Here is a 19,691-nt window from a genome sequence, read left to right on the forward strand (position 1 = left end):
AGACTCACCACCCTTCATGAGTCTCTGTGAGGTGACATGTGACCCATGCTCTCTGACACGGTCAGCTGCAGCCCTGTCCCCAGGGAAACCACCTCAAGGGCTGCAGCTCCCTCCCTCATGCTGAACCCTGGTAATGTCTGCTGTGTGAAACGCTGGCCAGCTCAGTCTTTTGTGCCTTTAGATAAATACAGCCTGTCTGACTGATGCCCCAGTGATTTGCCTGCGATACTTTCCCCAGCTTTGGAGAAGCCTTCAAAGGCAATGTCAGCTGTGGGGGCCCAGGGTTGTGCAGGGCTTCCGCAAGAGGGAACGCTGAAAGCCTCGTAATTGTTCGGGTGCCCCTCCTGCCATGCGCCAGCCTCCCCAGCTCCTTCTTCATTCTGAGCTAATATGGTTCTTACACACCTTATACCCTTTTCTTTTTGGTCTGAGACATGTCTGTGTAGCCCAGGCTGAGTCTTGAATTCTCTATCCCCCTGCCTCAGTCTCCCATGGGCTAAGACTACAGGGATGTGCCATTCTGCCTAGCTTTTATCTTTCTCTTTGCCTATTCCTACCTCCTACTCCTGTCAGCCACTGTCACATCCAAGCCACAGTCCCTTCTCAAGCCTGGAGTCTCCCAGAAACCCCCCCCCCCCAGATTGCATAAGATGCTTTTGAGTCACTTTGTGACACTTTCTGATTAGCTGCCACAAACCAATCTGCATTGAGTGTGACCCTTTAGCTCGTGAGTCTTGGGTTTGCTAACAAAGGGACTTGGAGATGTGGGCCAGATGAGACCACGTTAGAACTAGAACCTGAACAAAGGACACTTGTCCCAGTTGACTCTACTCTGGGATAGGTCTGAGGGCTGTGAGCACAGAAAGCCAGGGGAAGGAGGTGACTTTGCAACTGGTCATTATGGTCTTGTTCATCTGTTCATGGTCTAAGGCTGACCTGATGTTGGAGATGTTGGTATAGGAGATTGCTCTGGGATTAAAGAGTGCTTGTAGTTCCCAGATCAGGAGCCTGTATCCAACCCTCCTCCACCGAGAGAGAGAGAGAGAGAGAGAGAGAGAGAGAGAGAGAGAGAGAGAGAGAGAGAGAGAGTCGAGTGTCATTTAGAGTGACACAATCCAAGCCCTTGGACACATTTTCCCCACGGGGCTCACCTGTTCATCCCAGCGGTGCAGCTGGCTGTAGCGTACTTTGCAGAAGAGGAACCCGTCCAGGTACACGGAGTACAACTGAAAGCACAGACACTTGCCCCAGTTATCCAAGGTGAGGGTGGGGGTTGGGGGTGGGGCGCGAGTTACCGAGTCCCTCTCCACCCAGCCGACCCTGGCCCCCAGACGCACCACGTAGCGGCCCCCCAACGCGTCTGGCTGCTGCTGGGACACCGGGATGCAGAAGTGCATCTTCATGACTGGTGATGACCAGGGACAGCGAGATGGAGACCTGCCGCCTAGAGTTTAGGCTGGGTCCTGAGCTCCCGCTCCTGCCTTAGGTCTAGGGTGGGCGGGGTCTGCGTCTGGCCCCGCCCTACCCCGCCCTGCCCCCTACATTGTCCTCAGGCTGGTTCTTAGGCTGGACTAGAGGCGCAGGGTTCAGAGGGACCCCAGGAATGCCAGAAGCTCCCAGGCCAGTGTTACCCTGGAGGCCAGGCACTGGAAGTTTAAAGACTTGAGAAGGAAAGCCTGTCTCTGTGGGACAGGGAGGGAGGGAGGATGTCGAATTCTTTTTCAGAGAGCTCCTTGAACCCGCAAAAGTTAAGAATCGTGGCTCTAGCCAAATGAACATTCTATATGGCTGCCAGAAAGTCACTGACCCAGCCCTTCCCTAAATCATCAGGGCCAGGCATCTTGCCTAAGGGAACAGCTTTTCCAGGGGCCACTTCAGGTCCAGGTCTAGTGTCTGTGACCAACAGAATGTCTGTCCATTTCCAGAGAGAAGGGGATGATGAGGTGGCATTCAGTCCCGCCTCATACCGGAATTCTGGAATTTTCAACGGAGCGTGCCTTGGTGATTTGGGAGTTTCCCACCATCCCAGCGCTGGCTACAGTATACTGTGGATTAAGATTAGAAAGTGGGTCCCCTTGAAAGTACCCTATGACCATCACAGTGGCATGAGGCTCAGGGGTCTTTTGTTTGTTTGTTGTTTTGTTGTCTTAACTTTGTAAAAATGTATCATGGTATGCCGTCCATATGTAACACTGCTTTGGTAGTTTGATATTGTTTTATTCTTTTTTTTTTTTTTTTTTAAAGTCTTCTTTCTCCCATAATAGAAAATCAAAAACATGGAAGTGGCCTGGGTCTCTCTGGCCTGGGGAAGCACTGCTCTCGACTGGATGCCTCTCTCTGTGGCTGGGTTCTTAAGAATCTTTGTTCCCAGGATCTTTCACTAACATCTTGGTTTTTCACTGTTGGTATTAATTCTATTAACTTGTGAAGATGGTTAAAATTGATTGTCAACTCGATGAGATTTAGAATCACCTAGGAGCTAAACCTCTGGGTACATCTGTGAGTTGTCTGTCAACAGACTGAGTGGCAGCATGGACTGTGGACCTGAAGGAGCTAAAGAAGAGTCAGCTTTGCACCAGCATTATGGATCACTCTCCGTATCCTAACTGCAGAATTCACAAGTGGTCAATCAGGGAAGAGATGCTCCAGCCAATGCCCCGAGACCTCCTCTTCAACGACCACAGATGGAAAGCTGGAAAGACGGGCCAGTGTAAGAGCATGCCTCTCTTCTAGAGAACATGGGTTCAATTCCCAGCACCCACATGACAGCTCACAGCTATCTGTAACCCCAGTTCTAGGGGATCTGATGTTGTTTTTTTTTACCTTCCTTGAGCACTGGGCATGTGCATAGCACAGACACCCATTCAGACAAAATACCCATATATATGAAATAATAAAAATAATTTTAAAAAAATTAAAAATAATCATATTTGTACCATCACTTTATTGACATGCCTTTGACACTTCTACATTATTTTAAAGTTAGATTTGCTCATTTGTACTGGATTTATTAGAATGTGTCAGGGTCACAGGACAACTCATAGAACTCTGTTCTCTCCGTCCACCCTGTGAGTCCCAGACTCAGGTCTCCTGGTCCCTCCCACCTCCCTCAGCACAAGTAACAGCCCATGTGCTTTGTCGTGATTAGTTTGCCTTTTTGAATATAAGTGGAATCGGGCAGTGTGTATACTGTATGGCCTAGCTCCCTCTTCACAGCATAGTTATCTAGAGATTCCTCTAGTTTATATACAGAGTTTGCACTTCTTTTTAAATTTTTATTTATTTATTTTTGCTTAGTGGTATTGCATTTTATAAATTGCCTCCTTTTTCATTGCTGAGTAGTATTCCACTGTGTAGCTATGTCACAAAGTATTCATCTAGCCTTATTGATATGCTTACTTAGATGACTTACGTGGAGTAAGTTTGGGCCTTATGATTAATAATTTATAAATATTACTTTAGGCTAAATATTTCTTACAACTTTGTGGAAGAATACTACTCAATTTGTGGAGAGATTAATTCCTCATAAATCTAAGGCAAGTGGGGAACACAGTGTTAAGTGGTTAGTGCATTTAAAGTATGTTTCCTAGCTTAGAGAGACAGCATGAGGTAGTGTCACGATCCAGCAGCTAACTGCAAGCTTCCACTGCCCACAGTCTGTACACAGAGAGGGCTGGACCATGTACTGACACCCAGTTGTGATGGTTAGTGTTAATTGTCAAGTTGGCAGAATCTAAAATCATCAGGGATATGGATGGGCCTCTGAGCGTGCCTGTGGATGTTATCCTGACTGCAATGATTGATTTGGGAAGGGCTGCCCACTCTGGGCGTTGCCATTCCCTGGCTGGGACTGGGCCTGTAGAAGATGTCAGAAGTAGGCTGAGTGCTAGTGTGCATCAATCTCTGTTTCCTGAGAAGAGATGTGATGAGGTGAGCTGCTTCACATGCCTGTGACCTGGACTTCCCACCACCACCGACTGACCTGTCTCCTTTAAGTTGCTTTCCTCAAAATATTTTAATCACAGCAAATGGGGGACAGGGACTAAAACACTGAAAAATTATTAATTTTTTTTTATTATAGTGTGTTCCTGCTGAATGCATATTGCTTTTGCATCGTTGTAAACTTAAAAAAAAAAAAAGTTAGGTCTGACTGTCATAAGTATCTTCACATTAGGTCATTGGTCACCCAGCCAAAGCCGTGGCTGGAGACAGGTGCCCTTCTGCCTCCTTCTTGGGAGGAGCTGAGGTACTGTGCAGTTTAGGAACCCATCAAGGACCTGCAGCTGTCAAGGGACAAACACTGAAACCATGAGAGAATGGGAGAACCAAACTAGGTCACTTGGCAAAATGTGCAGGGACAGGGAGTAAGTGGGGGCAAGGGGGGGCCATGGCACCATACCCCCAAGGTCTGCAGTCCCATACTCTACCTGCTGTCCCTATGTCTGTCTTTCTCTCTGTCTCTGTCCTTCTGTCTAGTTCTGCTCCCTATCACTCAGCTGCTGACCATGTTCCTGGGTGTGAGTTTGGTCTCTGTCCCAACAATAAAAGATCAGAACTCATTTGGCCTAATTTTAAAAAATAATAAATGAAACATTTTTGGTTCTTTGCAAATAAATTAGTGAAAATCAGGAACATATGATTTTCAGTGAATAGCACCCATGTTTCCAGGTTAAAAGCAGAAACAGATCTCCTCCCTTCATGGTGTTGCTGCAAATACCAGCAACTTCTTTCTGAGCCTAGGGCTCTGGCAGAAGGCTTTCCTTGCTGCAGAGGTCAGTTTCCGGTTGGCTCCTCTTCCTAGGTTGTGAGGACGCTCCTGCATTACAGAGGTGCCACAGCATCCTGGGAAGCCCTCCCTGCCTGTGGACACCCATGAAGAGGATTTTGATTCTTCAACAGAAATGAGTGAGAACTGGAGACAAGGAATCGTATCTTCAGCCATGCCAGGGATACTGTGAGGACAAGCTGCTGAGCCAGTGCTACCACTCAGCTATGGCATTTGTCATCTGGGTTAAATACACACAAACTGGGCACAGCCGGCCTTTCTGCATCTTTAGGCAGGGAGCGGCAGGGCAAGGTGAAGGTTGCCTCCTCAGTGACGGATTCAGAAGGTGGCCTGGCCTTTAGCCAAGAGGGGAGAGTTGGTTCTCACAGCATATATGTACTGTGTATCTGGAGTCTGGGCTATGGGACCCACAGTGGACCTGCTAGGTATTGTCCCAACATCTACAGTCTTACAAGGAAGCAGACACAACAGCTGAGTCTAGGGACAGGAAAGTTTACCAGAGCAAGATACAGTAACTCAGTGCAGAAGTGTGAGCCGAGGTTAGCTGACAAGAGGTGTAGATGGTAAGAGGAGCCTTGGAGAAACAGAGACAGGCTTGAGGTTGAGCCGAGTTGAAGAATTAAAATCCTCTTCATGGGTGTCCATGGGCAGGGAGGGCTGCTCCTACTGCTTCCCAGGATGCTCTGGAGCATCTGTAGTCCAGGAGCGTCCTCCCAACCTAAGAAGATGAGCCAACCAGAAACAGTGACCTCTGTTCATGGGACATGTCTCTAATCCTATCTAAGAAGGCTGAGGCAGGAGCCTTAACTTCAGTTCCTGGCCAGACAGGGTACACGTAGTGAAACCCTGTCTCAAAAATAAATAAGAAAACTGAAGTACTATGTAAGTTGCTGTGGTGGTTTGAACATGCTTGGCCCACGGGAAGCGGCACTATCAGGAGGTGTGGCCTTGTTGGAGGAAGTGTATCACTGTGGGAAGGGGTTAATTTTCTCATGAGGAACAAGGCATGGTTAATAATTAATATCCCTTTATTGAATAAGCATTTAGAGAACATATTTCATGACCTTGCCTAGTGCTACACAGCTTGAGGTGGTCTGGTGGGAGATGGGCACCCATACTCAGGAGCTGGAGACACAGTGGGCTTTCTGCCTGTGGCTTCCAACCAGGGCCCTCCTGACTTCCTCCTCTTGGGTGTGGACTAACGACCTCTCAGGACCTTGCTTCGGTGTTTTCTGACTCCTGGGCACTTGATAGATCCTTCCTCTTTCATCCTCACCTCTCCTGTCTCCTAGCCAGATTAATTTTCTTTCAAAATGTTACCCCTAAAGCTAGAGAAGAAGGCTGTCTTTATCTGATATTAGAATCATGGCTACTGGGATTGAAGCAAAGATGGTTACTTAGCAAATATTTTTTAGTTTGCTGAAATAGTTCAGAGGATTTTATACTCAGTAATTCTGTGTGTGTGTGTGTGTGTGTGTGTGTGAGAGAGAGAGAGAGAGAGAGAGAGAGAGAGAGAGAGAGAGAGAGAGAGAGAGACTCATTATGTAGCTCAGGTTGGCCTAGCAAGTACTGTAGACCAGGCTGGCCTTAAATTCTGGAGCAGGAAGGGGAGAGCAGGAAAAGGCTTCCCACACTAGAGAAAAGTGTCAGCAGCCCTGAGATCGTCTCCAAAGATCATGACTGGCACAGAACTTACCTGAGCTTGCTTTAAATGAGGCAAAGCTATATTCTGGATGAAAACTGCCCTTCACCTCACTCACCATCCTAGCCAAACAGGACACTAGGGAGTTGATTGTTCTGCTTTGCCTAGACGAGGTAGGACTGTTCCCTAAGTTCCTACTCCACAGGAAAGTCTGTTGGATCTTCTGGGCCTGGAGGTCAAAGACTGGCACTGCCTGCTCCGAGACCCCTGCCCACAAAGAAATCAAGATTTCTACAGAGGAACCTAGGAACTTACTGTCCAGGTAGCCAGTAAGTCTCTATCATTTTTAATAGACTTGGGAGCTGCTCTTTCTGTACTTCCTGCTTGCTCATAAGACATTTACCTTTCTCAGCTCTCTGATGGTGTCAAGGACTAGGCTAGTACTAGCCTTGGCAGTTTAACATCAACCAAGGCCTCACTGGAGAGCCACTACTAGGTCTCCAGCAGAAAGACATTGTTTGCCTTGTTACCAGACTCTGAAAAAAGATAAGCACACAAAGCTGGTTTCAAAGTCACATTTTACTATTTTGCTATTACACTAAAGGTGTAGTGAGTTGGTCTGATGTTGCTTGTACTCCAAAGCTAAACACAGGCTTTCAAGACGGGGTTGCCTCTCACGTAGAGACAGAGCCTCATGTACACCAAGTGATGCTATGTAAACTTGCTCCCCAATTTAACTGGTCAATAAAGGGCTAAACCCTGTGATTGGGCAGTGGATAAAAAGGTGGGAGGGATTTGAGGATTAAATGAGTGTGTTGCAGGTAGAGGGATGAGAGGAAGAAAGAAGACAGAGCTGGAGGAAGCCATCAGGAGAGGAGATGGACCATGAGCACGTGGCCAGGAGAAAGAACAAGTAACAAGGGACTTTATAGCTGGAGAATCATTCAGAATAGCTCCAAACCTGCCCAATCTTATGACTTGTAAATAAAATACCAGGATTGTGTGTCGTTCATACAGGCTAGCTAGAGTTACAAATTCATTTTACATAAAGCCTTACAATGACTTACAATGACTTGCCTTACAATGCTTTCTTACAGTTATCAACTATGTGTGTCTCATGGTAAATGACTGGATATAATAAAAAAAAGTGTAAAGTTTATGGAAGGTCTGAGGATATGAAAGCTTAAGAAGGTTGTAATGGTTTTAAAAGTGTGTTAACATATGTGAATGCAAGTTATAAAGGTCTAAGAACGTGTTGTAAGGTGTGTAGATTGTAAAGGTCTAATGAAATGATTTAAAGTATATTAAAAAACGGAAAACATTTTTAACTTTCCCCCCTCTATGCTATTGTTACATTAAGACTTCTGGTTTGAATATGCTTGGCACATAGGAAGTGGCACTATTAGGAGTTGTGGCCTTGTTGGAGCGAGTGTGTCACTGTGGGAGTGGGCTTTGAGGTCTCCTAGTGTGGAAGAGCGCCTCCTCCTGGCGGCCTTCAGAACAGGATGTAGACCCCTCAGCTCCTCCAGTACCATGTCTGCCTGGACACTGCTGTGCTTCCCACCTTGATGATAATGGACTGAACCTCTGAACTGCAAGCCAGTTCCAATTAAATGTTTTACTTTATAAATGTTGCCTTGGTCGTGGTGTCTCAGCAATGAAACCCTAACTAAGACGACTTCAAAAGTTCAGAATTTGGACATTAACCAACGGAGTTCTGAAGAGCCATTAATCTGCTCCAGTAAGCTCTGGTTGCCATCATCCTACACACATGCTCAAGATCTTAAACTTCCCTTGGTTGTTTTCTAAGTAAGACTTAAAATTGCTTCTCATTGTGCTAAAAACATCTCTGTCCAATCTACATACTCAGCCCTCTGGAAAGAGTGTTCATGCTTTTCACTCAGAATCATTTTGGATCTCTAAGCTTCAACTGTGACTCAAAGACATGAGTCTACTGCTCTTTCTACATCGCAGACTTCAGTACTGATTACAAACAGTGGTAATGTTAACAGATCTAAAACTTTTATCTCTTTTTGTAAAAGTAAAAAAAAAAAAAATCCCTGTAAGCTTCAGAGAATCAACTTGAATCCACCTCTCAAGGTCAAGTGGACTCCAGACAAGCACTGTCAAGCAACAGCATGTTCCCCGACATGCCTATTCCTGAGGGAGGATTCCCACCTGCCTGCTCTCACTGGACTCCAGACTCCTCTCTCCCAATTACCAGGACCATAGGTCTCAAAGTTTCAAAATGTGCACCTAAAAAAAAAAATTCCGCTAAACTTCGTAACTTTACCTTCCGTCTCTAATATTTATCTGTTTCAGCAGATTTCCAATCAGTCAGAAACTGTAAACTGCCCCAATGCTGCCTGCGCTTCCCTAGCCCCAGGGTCCCACGGAGGCTGAATAGTCATGGCTTGGCCAGCATTCCAGCTTTCCTGGGACATCAAGGATGCCGATGCCCCTAGACAACAGGAAGCAGTCTAAAGAGGACGGTGGCCTCACATCTACCACCAAGCGTTCCCATTTCCTTACCTTTTAAAATAAACAAAAGGCGGATGTTAGAACCAAATGTTCTGTTCTGACACCCCACCTTCATTTCTAGCTGTGGCACACATGTGGCCTCTGGCCAGGGAACATGGCAGCAGAGCTAAACATAGCTGCCACCGCTTAGATAGTCAGCCCAAGAAATAGCCATTTTAAAATATTACCTTAATACTCCCGCTATGGGGATGATAGTTGTAGATCCCAGTAAGGAGTTACAGGACAAAATTTCTCTCTTTAAACAACAAATAGAGTAAGAAGAAGAGCATCAAAACTTAATTAATCACCTACAAAAATTAAAGACAGGGAAGACGTTTCACGAGGGCAAGGCCACCTGCGAAAAATCCCCTGGGTCCTCACATTCCTCAACGTGGAGTCCAAAGACAGTCCCTGTCCTCTGGCTTTAGTTCAGCCACAGATCACCCAGAGGAGGGAGAGGCTGAGGCTTTCTCTGTATCAGAGATCACAGATGCTCAAGGGGTTGCTTGGAGACACCACACGGGGTTTAATTTTCAAATCATTAAAGAATTTTTTTTTAAATGCAGTGTCACATATGGCACCACTGCTCCTTTTACTCTTGCAGTCTTAGAATCTGCTGCAGAGGAGTGGCTGACTCCTGGGGATTGGAATACTTTAGTGAGAGCAGTTCTTAGCAGTGGTGACCATCTTATTTGGAAATCAAAGTATCATGAGAATTGTAAAGAGACGGCTAGGAGAAACATTCAGGCAGGCAATGGTTGGTCCTTTGATGCCTTAGTGGGAGAAGGGCAATTTGCTTCAAGTGATGACCAGATGCAATATGTCCCAGGCTTATTCACTCAAATTTAAAATGCAGCCATGAAGGTTTGGTGTAAACACCAGGTAAAGGGAGACCCTGGTGCATATTTGACAGCAGTCAGTCAAGGGCCTGATGAACAATTTTCTGATTTTGTTCATCAATTGATGACAACAGCAGGGAGAATTTTGGTAATGTGGAGGCAGGTGTAAATTATGTGAAACAGCTTGCATATGAAAATGCCACTCCTGCCTGCCAAGAAGCCATTAGACCCTACAGGAAGAAGACAGACCTTACTGGGTATATCAGACTCTGTTCTGATATAGGGCCCTCCTACCAACAGGAAGCCACCATGCAAGAACAATCAGTAAGAGATTTCTTGGCAAATAGAGACAAAAGGGCTTGTTTTAAGTGTGGCAAGCCTAAACACTTTGCAATGAGTTAACCCAGAGATAGCCCAGAAAACAGACTGGGCTATGCCCACCACGTTGCAAACACAGAAAGCATTGGGCTAATGAGTGTAGATCCAAGACAGATGCACAAGGGAACACCCCTTCCCATAATCAGGGAAATAGGAACTGAGGCCAGCCCCAGGACCCAAACCAACACAAGCCAAAACAGGCTTATGAGGCAGTCAGCTTCATGCCATCAAAAAACAACAACCCTTTTCAGAACTTAGTTGAGCAACACCAGGAAGCGCAGGACTAGACCTCAGTTCTGCCACCCACATAGTATTAACCCCAGAAATGGGACCTCAGGCCTTACCCACTGGAGTGTTTGGACCACTCTATCCAAATGTGTTTGGCCTGATAGTGGGAAGAAGCAGTGTTACCATGCAGGGACTACAAATTTTTCCTGGTGTTATAGACAATGATTATCAAGGTGAAATTAAGGTAATGGCCAAGGCAATACAGAATATAGTCACCATTCCTATAGGAAGGAGGATAGCTCAACTATTGTTACTTCCATTGTTTCCTACTAATCACAAATATTAAGAGTCCTAAGAGAGGGGATCAAGGCTTTGGTTCTTCTGATGCATACTGGGTAAAACCTATAGTTAAAAACCTATGACAATATGGCTTGATGGAAAGACATTCCAAGGCTTGGTTGATACAGGGGCTGATGTGACTATAATAAAACAAAGTGATTGGCCCACCACCTGGCCTCTGACCCCAACCTTGACCAATTTAAGAGATATTGGCCAAGGTTAAAACCCACAACAAAGCTCTAAGGTGCTGACATGGAAAGATAAAGAAGAAAATACAGGAAATATACAACCCTATGTCATCCCAGGCCTTCCCATTAATCTCTGGGGTAGAGATCTTTTATTCCAGTTGGGATTGATTATGTGCAGCCCTAATGAAGTAATCACAGCTCAAATGATAAACTCTGGATTCTCCCCAGGGAAAAAATGAAAGGAAAAAATGAAGATGGGATTATTCATCCCATTGAGGCCCATGGCAACACTGGAGAAGAGGCTTGGGGTATTTTTGATGGAGGCTGTTGATTCAGCTGCACCCCCTAGGTCATTGTGTGGATCCCATCACCTGGAAGGGGGACTCTCCCGTCTGGGTGGATCAGTGGTCCCTAACCACCAAAAAATTACAAGCTGCCCAGTTGCTAGTGCAGGAGCAACCACAGGCAGGACATTTAGAGGAGAGTAACTCTCCCTGGAATACCCCAATATTTGTCATCAAGAAAAAAAAATCAGAAAAGTGGAAACTGTTGCAAGACTTGAGGGCTGTTAATGCGACCATGATGCTGATGGGAGCCTTGCAACCTGGGTTGCCCACACCGGTGGCCATACCTTTAGGGTATTATAAAATAGTTATAGATTTAAAAGACTGTTTCTTTACTATCCCCTTGCATTCTGAAGACAGAAAGTACTTTGCTTTTAGTGCTCCTGCCATAAACTTTAGAGAACCTATGAAGAGATATGGAAATCTCTTGTTAATGGAAAGTCTTGTTTCAGGGTATGGCTAACAGCCCTACCTTGTGCCAAGTTTGTGGCCTCCACCATAGATGGTGTTAGAACCATATAGAAGCAAATCTACATGATTCATTACATGGATGATATCTTAATAACAGGAAAAATGGAAAACAGGTGCTCCAGTGCTTTGATGATCTTAAAACAGCTTTACAGACTGCAGGGTTACAAATAGCACCAGAAAAGGTACAGTTACAAGATCCCTATACTTATTTAGAATTTCAGATTAATGGTCCATATATTATTAATAGTAAAACCACCATTAGGACTGATTCCTTTAAGACACTTAATGATTTTCAAAAATTATTGGGAAACATTAATTGGCTATGCCCATATTTAAAACTTATGACAGGAAAGTTGAAGCCTTTGTTTGATATTCTTAAAGGAGATTCTGACCCTAAGTCTGACAGGGCCCTAACAGAGGAGGGTAGAAAAGCCTTACAGAAGGTTGAGAGTGCTATTTCATCCCAATTTGTAACTCATATTAATTATTCTAAGCCTTTATATTTTCTTACTTTTAACACTAAATTAACTCCTACTGCATTTTTTTTTGGCAAACTGCACCCATATTGTGGGTTCATCTTCCCTCATCCCCTAAGAAGGTCCTTTATCCATACTATGTTGCTATAGCTGATATAATTACGTTAGGTAGAGATAATAGTCAAAAATATTTTGGAAAAGACCCTGATGTCATAGTACAACCCTATACAAAGCATCAGGTTAATTGGCTTATGCATAGCTCTGAAGTTTGGTCTATTGCATGTGCCTCATTTGCTGGCCAGTTAGATAATCATTATTCACCAGACAAATTGGTTGAGTTTTGTAATTGTCATGCATTCATTTTTTCATCTTGCACTGTGAATGCACCTATAGAAGAAGCATTGCTAGTTTTCACTGATGGTTTCTCATCAGGAACAGCTGCTTATGCCTTTAAAGATCAAGTAATCTTCTTTGCTACATCATCTGTGTCAGCTCAGTTGGTTGAATTACATGCTGTTATTGCTGTGTTTCAAGCATTTCAGAATCAAGCCATTGATATTTATACAGATAGGTCATATTTAGCTCAGTCTATCCCTCTGCTAGAAACTGCTGCACAAATAAAGCATTCCTCAGAAGCAGCTGGTTTGTTTTTACAGTGTCAACAGTTAATTTTGAGGAGAAAATGTAAATTCTTTATAGGACACCTGAAAGCCCACACCAGACTACCAGGTCCTCTCTCTGAGGGAAACACTAAGGCAGATCTAGCCACTCGTGTAGCCACAGTGACCTTATCAGATCAGCCATCTAACTTGGATCAGGCCATAAAGGCTCATGAGTTATATCACCTTAATTCTCAAACTTTAAAGATAATGTTTAAAATTACCAGAGAAAAAAGTAGGCAAATGTCAAACAATGCCAATCATGTGTTACACTTTTACCAGTTCTTCATTTGGGCATAAATCCAAAGGGACTGATATCAAACAGTCTCTGGCAAATGGATGTTGCTCATTATAATGAATTTGGAAACCAAAAATATACACATGTATGTATAGATACATACAATGGTTTCATTTATGCAACATTACAAACTAGAGAAGCAAGCAAGCGTGATCACTCACATGCTCGATACAATCGCTGTATTGGGAGTGCCTAAACAGATAAAGACTGACAATGGCCCAGGTTATACAAGCTCCAGTTTCCACCAATTCTGTGAAAAAATGGGAATACTACATAAAACAGGTATTCTATATAATCCACAGGGCCAAGGTATGGTAGAAAGGGCACATCAAACCATTAAACATCAATTTGAAAAAATTAAAAAGGAGGAATGGTACCCTACCAAGGGATCCCCCAGAAATACCATTCATTACACACTTTATTTTAAATTTTTTAACTTTGGATTCTGAAGGAAAATCTGCTGCATAAATTTTTGGCATCCTGATACAAAAATTTTCAACAGTCCTCTGGAAACACTCATTAGCCAGAACCTGGAACAGGCCAGACCCATTGCTTATCTGAGGAAGAGGTTCTGTCCGCATATATTCCCAAACAGCAAATGCTGCATGCTTGCTACCAGAGAGATTGATTAATAAATAGACAATAATAACAAATCCAGGGAGGAGAAGCTGCCTGAGAACCCTATTTTTTTGTCGCAGGAAACATGAAGATTCTCTGCATCTTGATGCCCTACTGCCCTTCACAATTGCCTTCAAACTGGAACAGATTAACCAGCACATGCCATATAATCAGACTCAAAAGTTCTCCATGCTGAAGGAGACATCATCACCTCCAAGGTAGCTCCATTGGACTCTTGGTTTCCCAACTTATGATTTAGTGGGGTACATTGCTTAGACCCAGGAAAGAACCCATTACCACAGTTACTATAGCTGCCCTTTTGGGTTTGGGATAAGCTGGCACAGGAACAGAGATTTCCTTGCTTGTTTTATAAGATCAAGGCTATGATCAGCTCCGTACTTCTATAGATTTAGATCTAAAAAGAATGGAATCTGCTATATCGCATTTGCAAAATTCATTATCCTTCTTAGCTGAAAGTAGTGCTATAGAATAGAAGAGGCTTAGACCTTTTACTCCTCCAAAGGGGGGGGGGGAGAGTTGTGTGCCACCCTTAAAGAAGAGGCATTTTTTAGGCATTGTTAAAGATTCTATGAAAAAGGTCAGAGAAGGCCTAGAAAGCCACAAATGCCAGCATGACCAGGAACAGGGCTGGTTCAAAGCTTGGTTTAATACCTCGCCATGGCTCACCACTTTACTCCCATCCATCTTGGGACTCCTATTAGGGCTACTTATTCTCTTGTCTCTCGGATCCATTCTGTTCAAAAACTGATGGCTTTTGTATGACAACAGGTAGATGCTATTCAAATGAAACCCATACAGGTCCATCATCACAGGCTGAAAGTAGGGGACTCTAAAACCTCTGTCATTGAGACTGATGAGGATTAGCCCCTAACTTATGTGCTAAACTGGATAGTCAATGATGGGTACAAGAACACCTCAAGACCCCTGCCCCTAATTGAGAGGCCTCACCAACCTAAGACAGAAGCACATCCAAACAGTTGTTGAGTGTCCAGAGACAGGAAAGGGAGGCTAGAGTCTGTTCCAACCTAAGACATACATGGTTTTTATAAGTTTTCCCAGCCTTCCCTTTGAAAAATTAAAAAGAGGGGCCTGTTGGGAGCCAACTCCTAGCAGAAAGCAGCAATCATCTTTGCAACCATCTTGGGCCATATATTTGCAGGTTGATACTTTTTCACCCTGACAAGAGGGTTGTTTTTCTAGCATGATATTTTTGCAAGCAGCCCACAACAGCTGAGCACATTCTGATAACATCTTGTTTTTTTTTCAGGCAAATTCTGGACTTGCTATTTAGTGCCCTCAGCTGCAAGGCACTCGTGGTTAAGTGTCACCAACTGCACTCCCCTGCTTGTGCTTATATATCCATAATTGCCTTTCAATAAATAAGACTTGATCAGACAACTGTCTGGTCTCCATTCTTTGTGTCTCTTGCCCCTCCATCCTCACTTTCTCCTTTGCAGACCCCGTTGACTGACCCACAGGCTGAATCACACCACAGTGAAATCTTCCCCACTGTCCACTACAGGGACGTCCTCCCCACTGTCCACCACAGGGACATCCCCCCACTGTCCACCACAGGGATGTCCTCCCCACTGTCCACCACAGGGACATCCTCTCCACTGTCCACCACAGGAACATCCTCTCCACTGTCCACCACAGGGATGTTCCTCCCCACACACTGTTCACCACAGGGATGTCCTCCCCACTGTACATCACAAGTTTGTCCTCTCCACTGTCCACCACAGGGACGTCCTCCCCACTGTACATCACAAGTTTGTCCTCCCTACTGTCCACCACTGTGTCTTTTGCTATAACCAGTTTGGTGTCCTGATTATACTTGGCCCAGGGACTGGCACTGTTAAGTGGCGTGGCCCAATCAGTGCAAGTGTAGCCTTGTTAGAGGATGTTTGTCACTGGGTAGGTTGGCTTTAAGGGCTCCTATGCTCAAGTTCCACCCAGTAGAGACTGAGATCCTTCCCCTGGCTACCAGGAGAAGACAATTTCCTTCCGGCTGCCTTTGGATCAAGATGTAAAATACTCAGCTCCTTCTAGAGCACCATGTCTGCCTGGACTTCACCATGCTTCCCACCATGATGATAATGGACTAAATCTCTAAAAGCCCCAATGAAATGTTTTTTCTTACAAGAGTTGCCTTTGTTATGGTCTCTTTGCAGCAATAAACTCCTAGCGAAGACGCAGCAAACCTCCGGTCATTAGCTTGCAGCGTTCACAGGTCAGACAGGAGAATTCCACTGTGATTGGCTTGCTCATTCTGTAGATGAGATGGGAGCAGGAAGGATTAAATGGTGTCCTTGATACGACGGTGCTATACAGGGACCCCACCCCCAGTAGCTGGAGTATAGACTCTGACCCAGACAATGCCACACTGTCACTAAGTTTGGGCTTGCACACTTGTCTGTCCATTGTCCAAACCAGAGTGTAAGAGACACTCCAAAAGACAGAGATCTCTCTGGTCCACTCTGTCACCCAGAGCCTGGGGAGCCACTGCCACCAAGTTGGCTCTCCCCAGTGCTGGCAGATAAGGTGAAAATGGTGGATGTCAGCCCTGGTCCTGGGTACCCCAAGACTTTAAAGAGAGTTCCAAGTTCAGTTAAAACGATATGGCAAGGTTTGGCTGGTCCCAACACTCAGCAAGATCCCCCGTGATCCCCCATTTCCAGCAACTCTGGATGCACCTGGTGAAGACCCCCTCTCAGGGGAGACCCTCACTCAAGTCTCAGGAAGTCACAGCCACCCAAAAACTCGAAAGACACTGAATCTGGATGCAAACAGCAGAGGCTTTATTCGGGAGAGTTAGCCGGCTAAAGGTCAATTTGTTTGCTCGTGCAGGAGCTGAATTGACAAAGACCGGCTGGCTGAGGGGCTTTGTAAAGGGGGAAAACCACAAGCCAGGGTAGTGAGGAGGGGGTGAGGGGTTGCTAAGTAAACATAACATAAAAATAGCAAAAAATTCCAGAGGAGCCCAACCTAAGTGAGTCAGGGTCATGTGGAAAACACTCTGTATACTCATTCTTCTCAAAAATGTGGTCTTGCCATGTCATTGCGGCCTTGCCCTGTCACTTGCTCAACTATTTCTCAGTTGCTCCAGATACGGCCCTGCCCTGTCATCATGGTCACTAGTTTCTCAGCACCACCTAGAGGACTTGCATTCTTCTCTTCCCTTTTAGTTAGCCGGTTCCTGAAACCAACCAGTCTACATTTTTAGCTTGCTTCTGAGAAAATTTTCCATGCCCTTTAAAGTGAGGCCTAAAGAAAGGCCTATATACATTTTATAAAATGATTTTTATAATTTTTCATTCTACACTGGAATCCTTTCAAACTCTTGAACCTCAATAGTAAAAGAGGAAAATTCTCCATTGTAGAAAGGTGTTCATAGTATCACTGTCCTGAGTCACACGGGGTGCCTTCATTTTACTTTAGAACCAGGAAAACCGAACATCAACACTGTGCTTCTAGAATCTCACAGGTCACATGGCTTTAGTGGAGGAAAATATTTGGAAGATTTAGAAACACATTACATGACCTTGTTTTCAGCTGGGGGATATTGTACAACACACCTACCATCCCCAAGCCTCTGCTTTTCATGGGGCAGATATAATGACAGTTTTCCCCTCCACTGCAGGAATATGTATCACCAACAATCATACTGAATCGTACACATATGGAGTTGCCATATTTTCCCAAATAAATGGATTTATGATACATTTGTAAGTTAAAGAAAGCAAGTCGCTGTCTTAGGGTTTTTACTGCTGTCAACAGACACCAGAACCAAGACAACTCTTATAAGAAAAACATTTAATTGGGTCTGGTTTACAGGTTCACTCCGTAAGCATCAAGGCAGAAGCATGGCAGCGTCCAGGCAGGCATGGTGCAGGAGGAGCTGAGAGTTCTACATCTTCATCTGAAGGCTGCTAGGAGAAGACTGGCTTCCACATGTTTAAGAGGATGGTCTCATTGCCCACGCCTGTGGGGAGCCGACAGAAGGTGGCTATCATCCTTGCAGCCATCTTGAGCCATATATCCTGAGAAGAAACTTGTTTACAACAGCCTACAACAGCTGAGCACACTCTGATAACATCTTGTTTTAGATACCCAGGATTTTCCCTTGGGTGTGTGAGACTTAAAGGCATGACTTAAAGGTGTGACTTAGAAGTGAGACATATAAAAGGCAAGAGGCAGACAGAAGAAAGTACTTGAGACATAGAACTCAGAACTTGCACCTGAGACTTGAGACTAGGTACTTGGAAGGGAGCTTAGAACTTGGAACTTGTTACAGCTGGAACTAGGATAAGGACTTGAGACTTATTACAGCTGGAACTAGGATTAGGACCTGAGACTTGGTACTAGGAACTAGGGACTTGGAGAGAAGAAGAGAGACTGAAGAATAAATGGGATTGAATCACACTCTGTCTGGTCTCCATTCTTCATGTCCATCCTCATTCTCTCTCTTGCTGAACCCCAACCCACGGACCAGAGCAGCTTGGGGCAGTGCAGACTCTAACAATTTAGCCCCCAAGGCTTTTGGCAGTGCAGGTTCCAACATTGATAAAGTGGTCTGCAACATTTTGGCCCCCAAATGTGGGGTAGAGCGGTTCTCAACACACGCCCACAGTGACCCACTACCTCCAACAAGGCCACACTTCCTAATAGTGTCACTGCCTGGGCCAAGAATATTCAAACCACCGCATAGCACTACCTGGCCCCCATAGGCTTGTCCAAACATATGAGTCTATTGGGGATATACCTATACATAGCATAATAAAAAATACATTTAGTCCAACTTACAAAGCCCCCACAGTCTGTTCATGCTGTAACTGTAATCTCCTATAAAACCAAGATCAAAAGCAGCTCACATGCTTCCAACATCACAGGATAAACATTACCGTTCCAAAATGTCATAGAGAAGAAATACCAAACCAAAGCGAGACGGGAAACCAGCTGGGCAAACTCCAAACTCTGCATCCCCATGTCTGATGTGCAACTCCTTTTACTTTCATTGACTGCAACACAGTCCTCCTGGGGTAGTTCCACTCCCTGTTAGCAGCTGTCCTCAACAGGTATCCCATGGCTCTGCCATCTCAAGCATCTTGGGGTCTCCAAGGCAACTTCAATGTTACTGCTTCTTGTTCCAGTGTCTGGGATCCACACATGATCTCCTGAGCTTCTTCAATGGGCTGGCGTCACTTCTTCAGCTCTGCCCTCTATAGCACTGTAAGCTCAGGTTGATCCACTGTTGCTGTTGTTCTTGGTGATCATCCCATGGTACTGGCATCTCCAGTATACTGGGGTGTTCTGCTGCAACAGGGTGTATTGGCTGGTTTTGTGTCAACTTGACACAAGCTGGAGTTATCACAGAGAAAGGAGCCTCCCTTGAGGAAATGCCTCCATGAGATCCAGATGTAAGGCATTTTCTCAATTAGTGATCAAGGGTGGGAGGTCCCATTGTGGGTGATGCTATCCCTGGGCTGGTGGTTTTGGGTTCTATAAGAAAGCAAGCTGAGCAAGCCAGGAGAAGCAAGCCAGTAACATCCCTCTATGATGCCAAGCCTCAGCTGCCCTTTCATGCCTTCAAAACCAGTACCACCTGGGTGATTTTTATTTTTTTTATTTTTTTTATTTTTTTTTTTTTTTTGGTTTTTTGAGACAGGGTTTCTCTGTGTAGCCCTGGCTGTCCTGGAACTCACTCTGTAGACCATGCTGGCCTTGAACTCAGAAATCTGCCTGCCTCTGCCTCCCATGTGCTGGGATTAAAGGCGTGCGCCACCACCGCCCGGCTCACCTGGGTGATTCTTACACATTACCAAGTATAGTTCCAGCATGACGTGCAACCTTGGCTATCTCTGGAACACAGCCTCTTTGTGCTCTC

General features: G+C 45.0%; 1 protein-coding gene across 5 annotated transcripts in view; it reads right to left on the reverse strand.

The window, feature by feature from the left end:
• Snx31 (sorting nexin 31) overlaps positions 1-1,473 on the reverse strand; it is an 81,193-nt gene extending 79,720 nt beyond the window's left edge. For all 5 annotated transcript variants that reach the window (XM_034516987.2, XM_076911266.1, XM_034516986.2 and 2 more), the window contains exons 1-2: positions 1,338-1,473; positions 1,152-1,226 (exon numbers count right to left, since the gene is read on the reverse strand). In XM_034516987.2, the coding sequence (XP_034372878.1) occupies positions 1,152-1,226; positions 1,338-1,403 (141 nt within the window). In that variant the 5' untranslated portion in view covers positions 1,404-1,473. The remainder of the gene's footprint in view (positions 1-1,151; positions 1,227-1,337) is intronic.
• Positions 1,474-19,691: the final 18,218 nt, after the last annotated feature.

Source organism: Arvicanthis niloticus, chromosome 13 (genome assembly GCF_011762505.2).
Source record: "Arvicanthis niloticus isolate mArvNil1 chromosome 13, mArvNil1.pat.X, whole genome shotgun sequence".
Lineage (NCBI taxonomy): Eukaryota > Metazoa > Chordata > Mammalia > Rodentia > Muridae > Arvicanthis > Arvicanthis niloticus.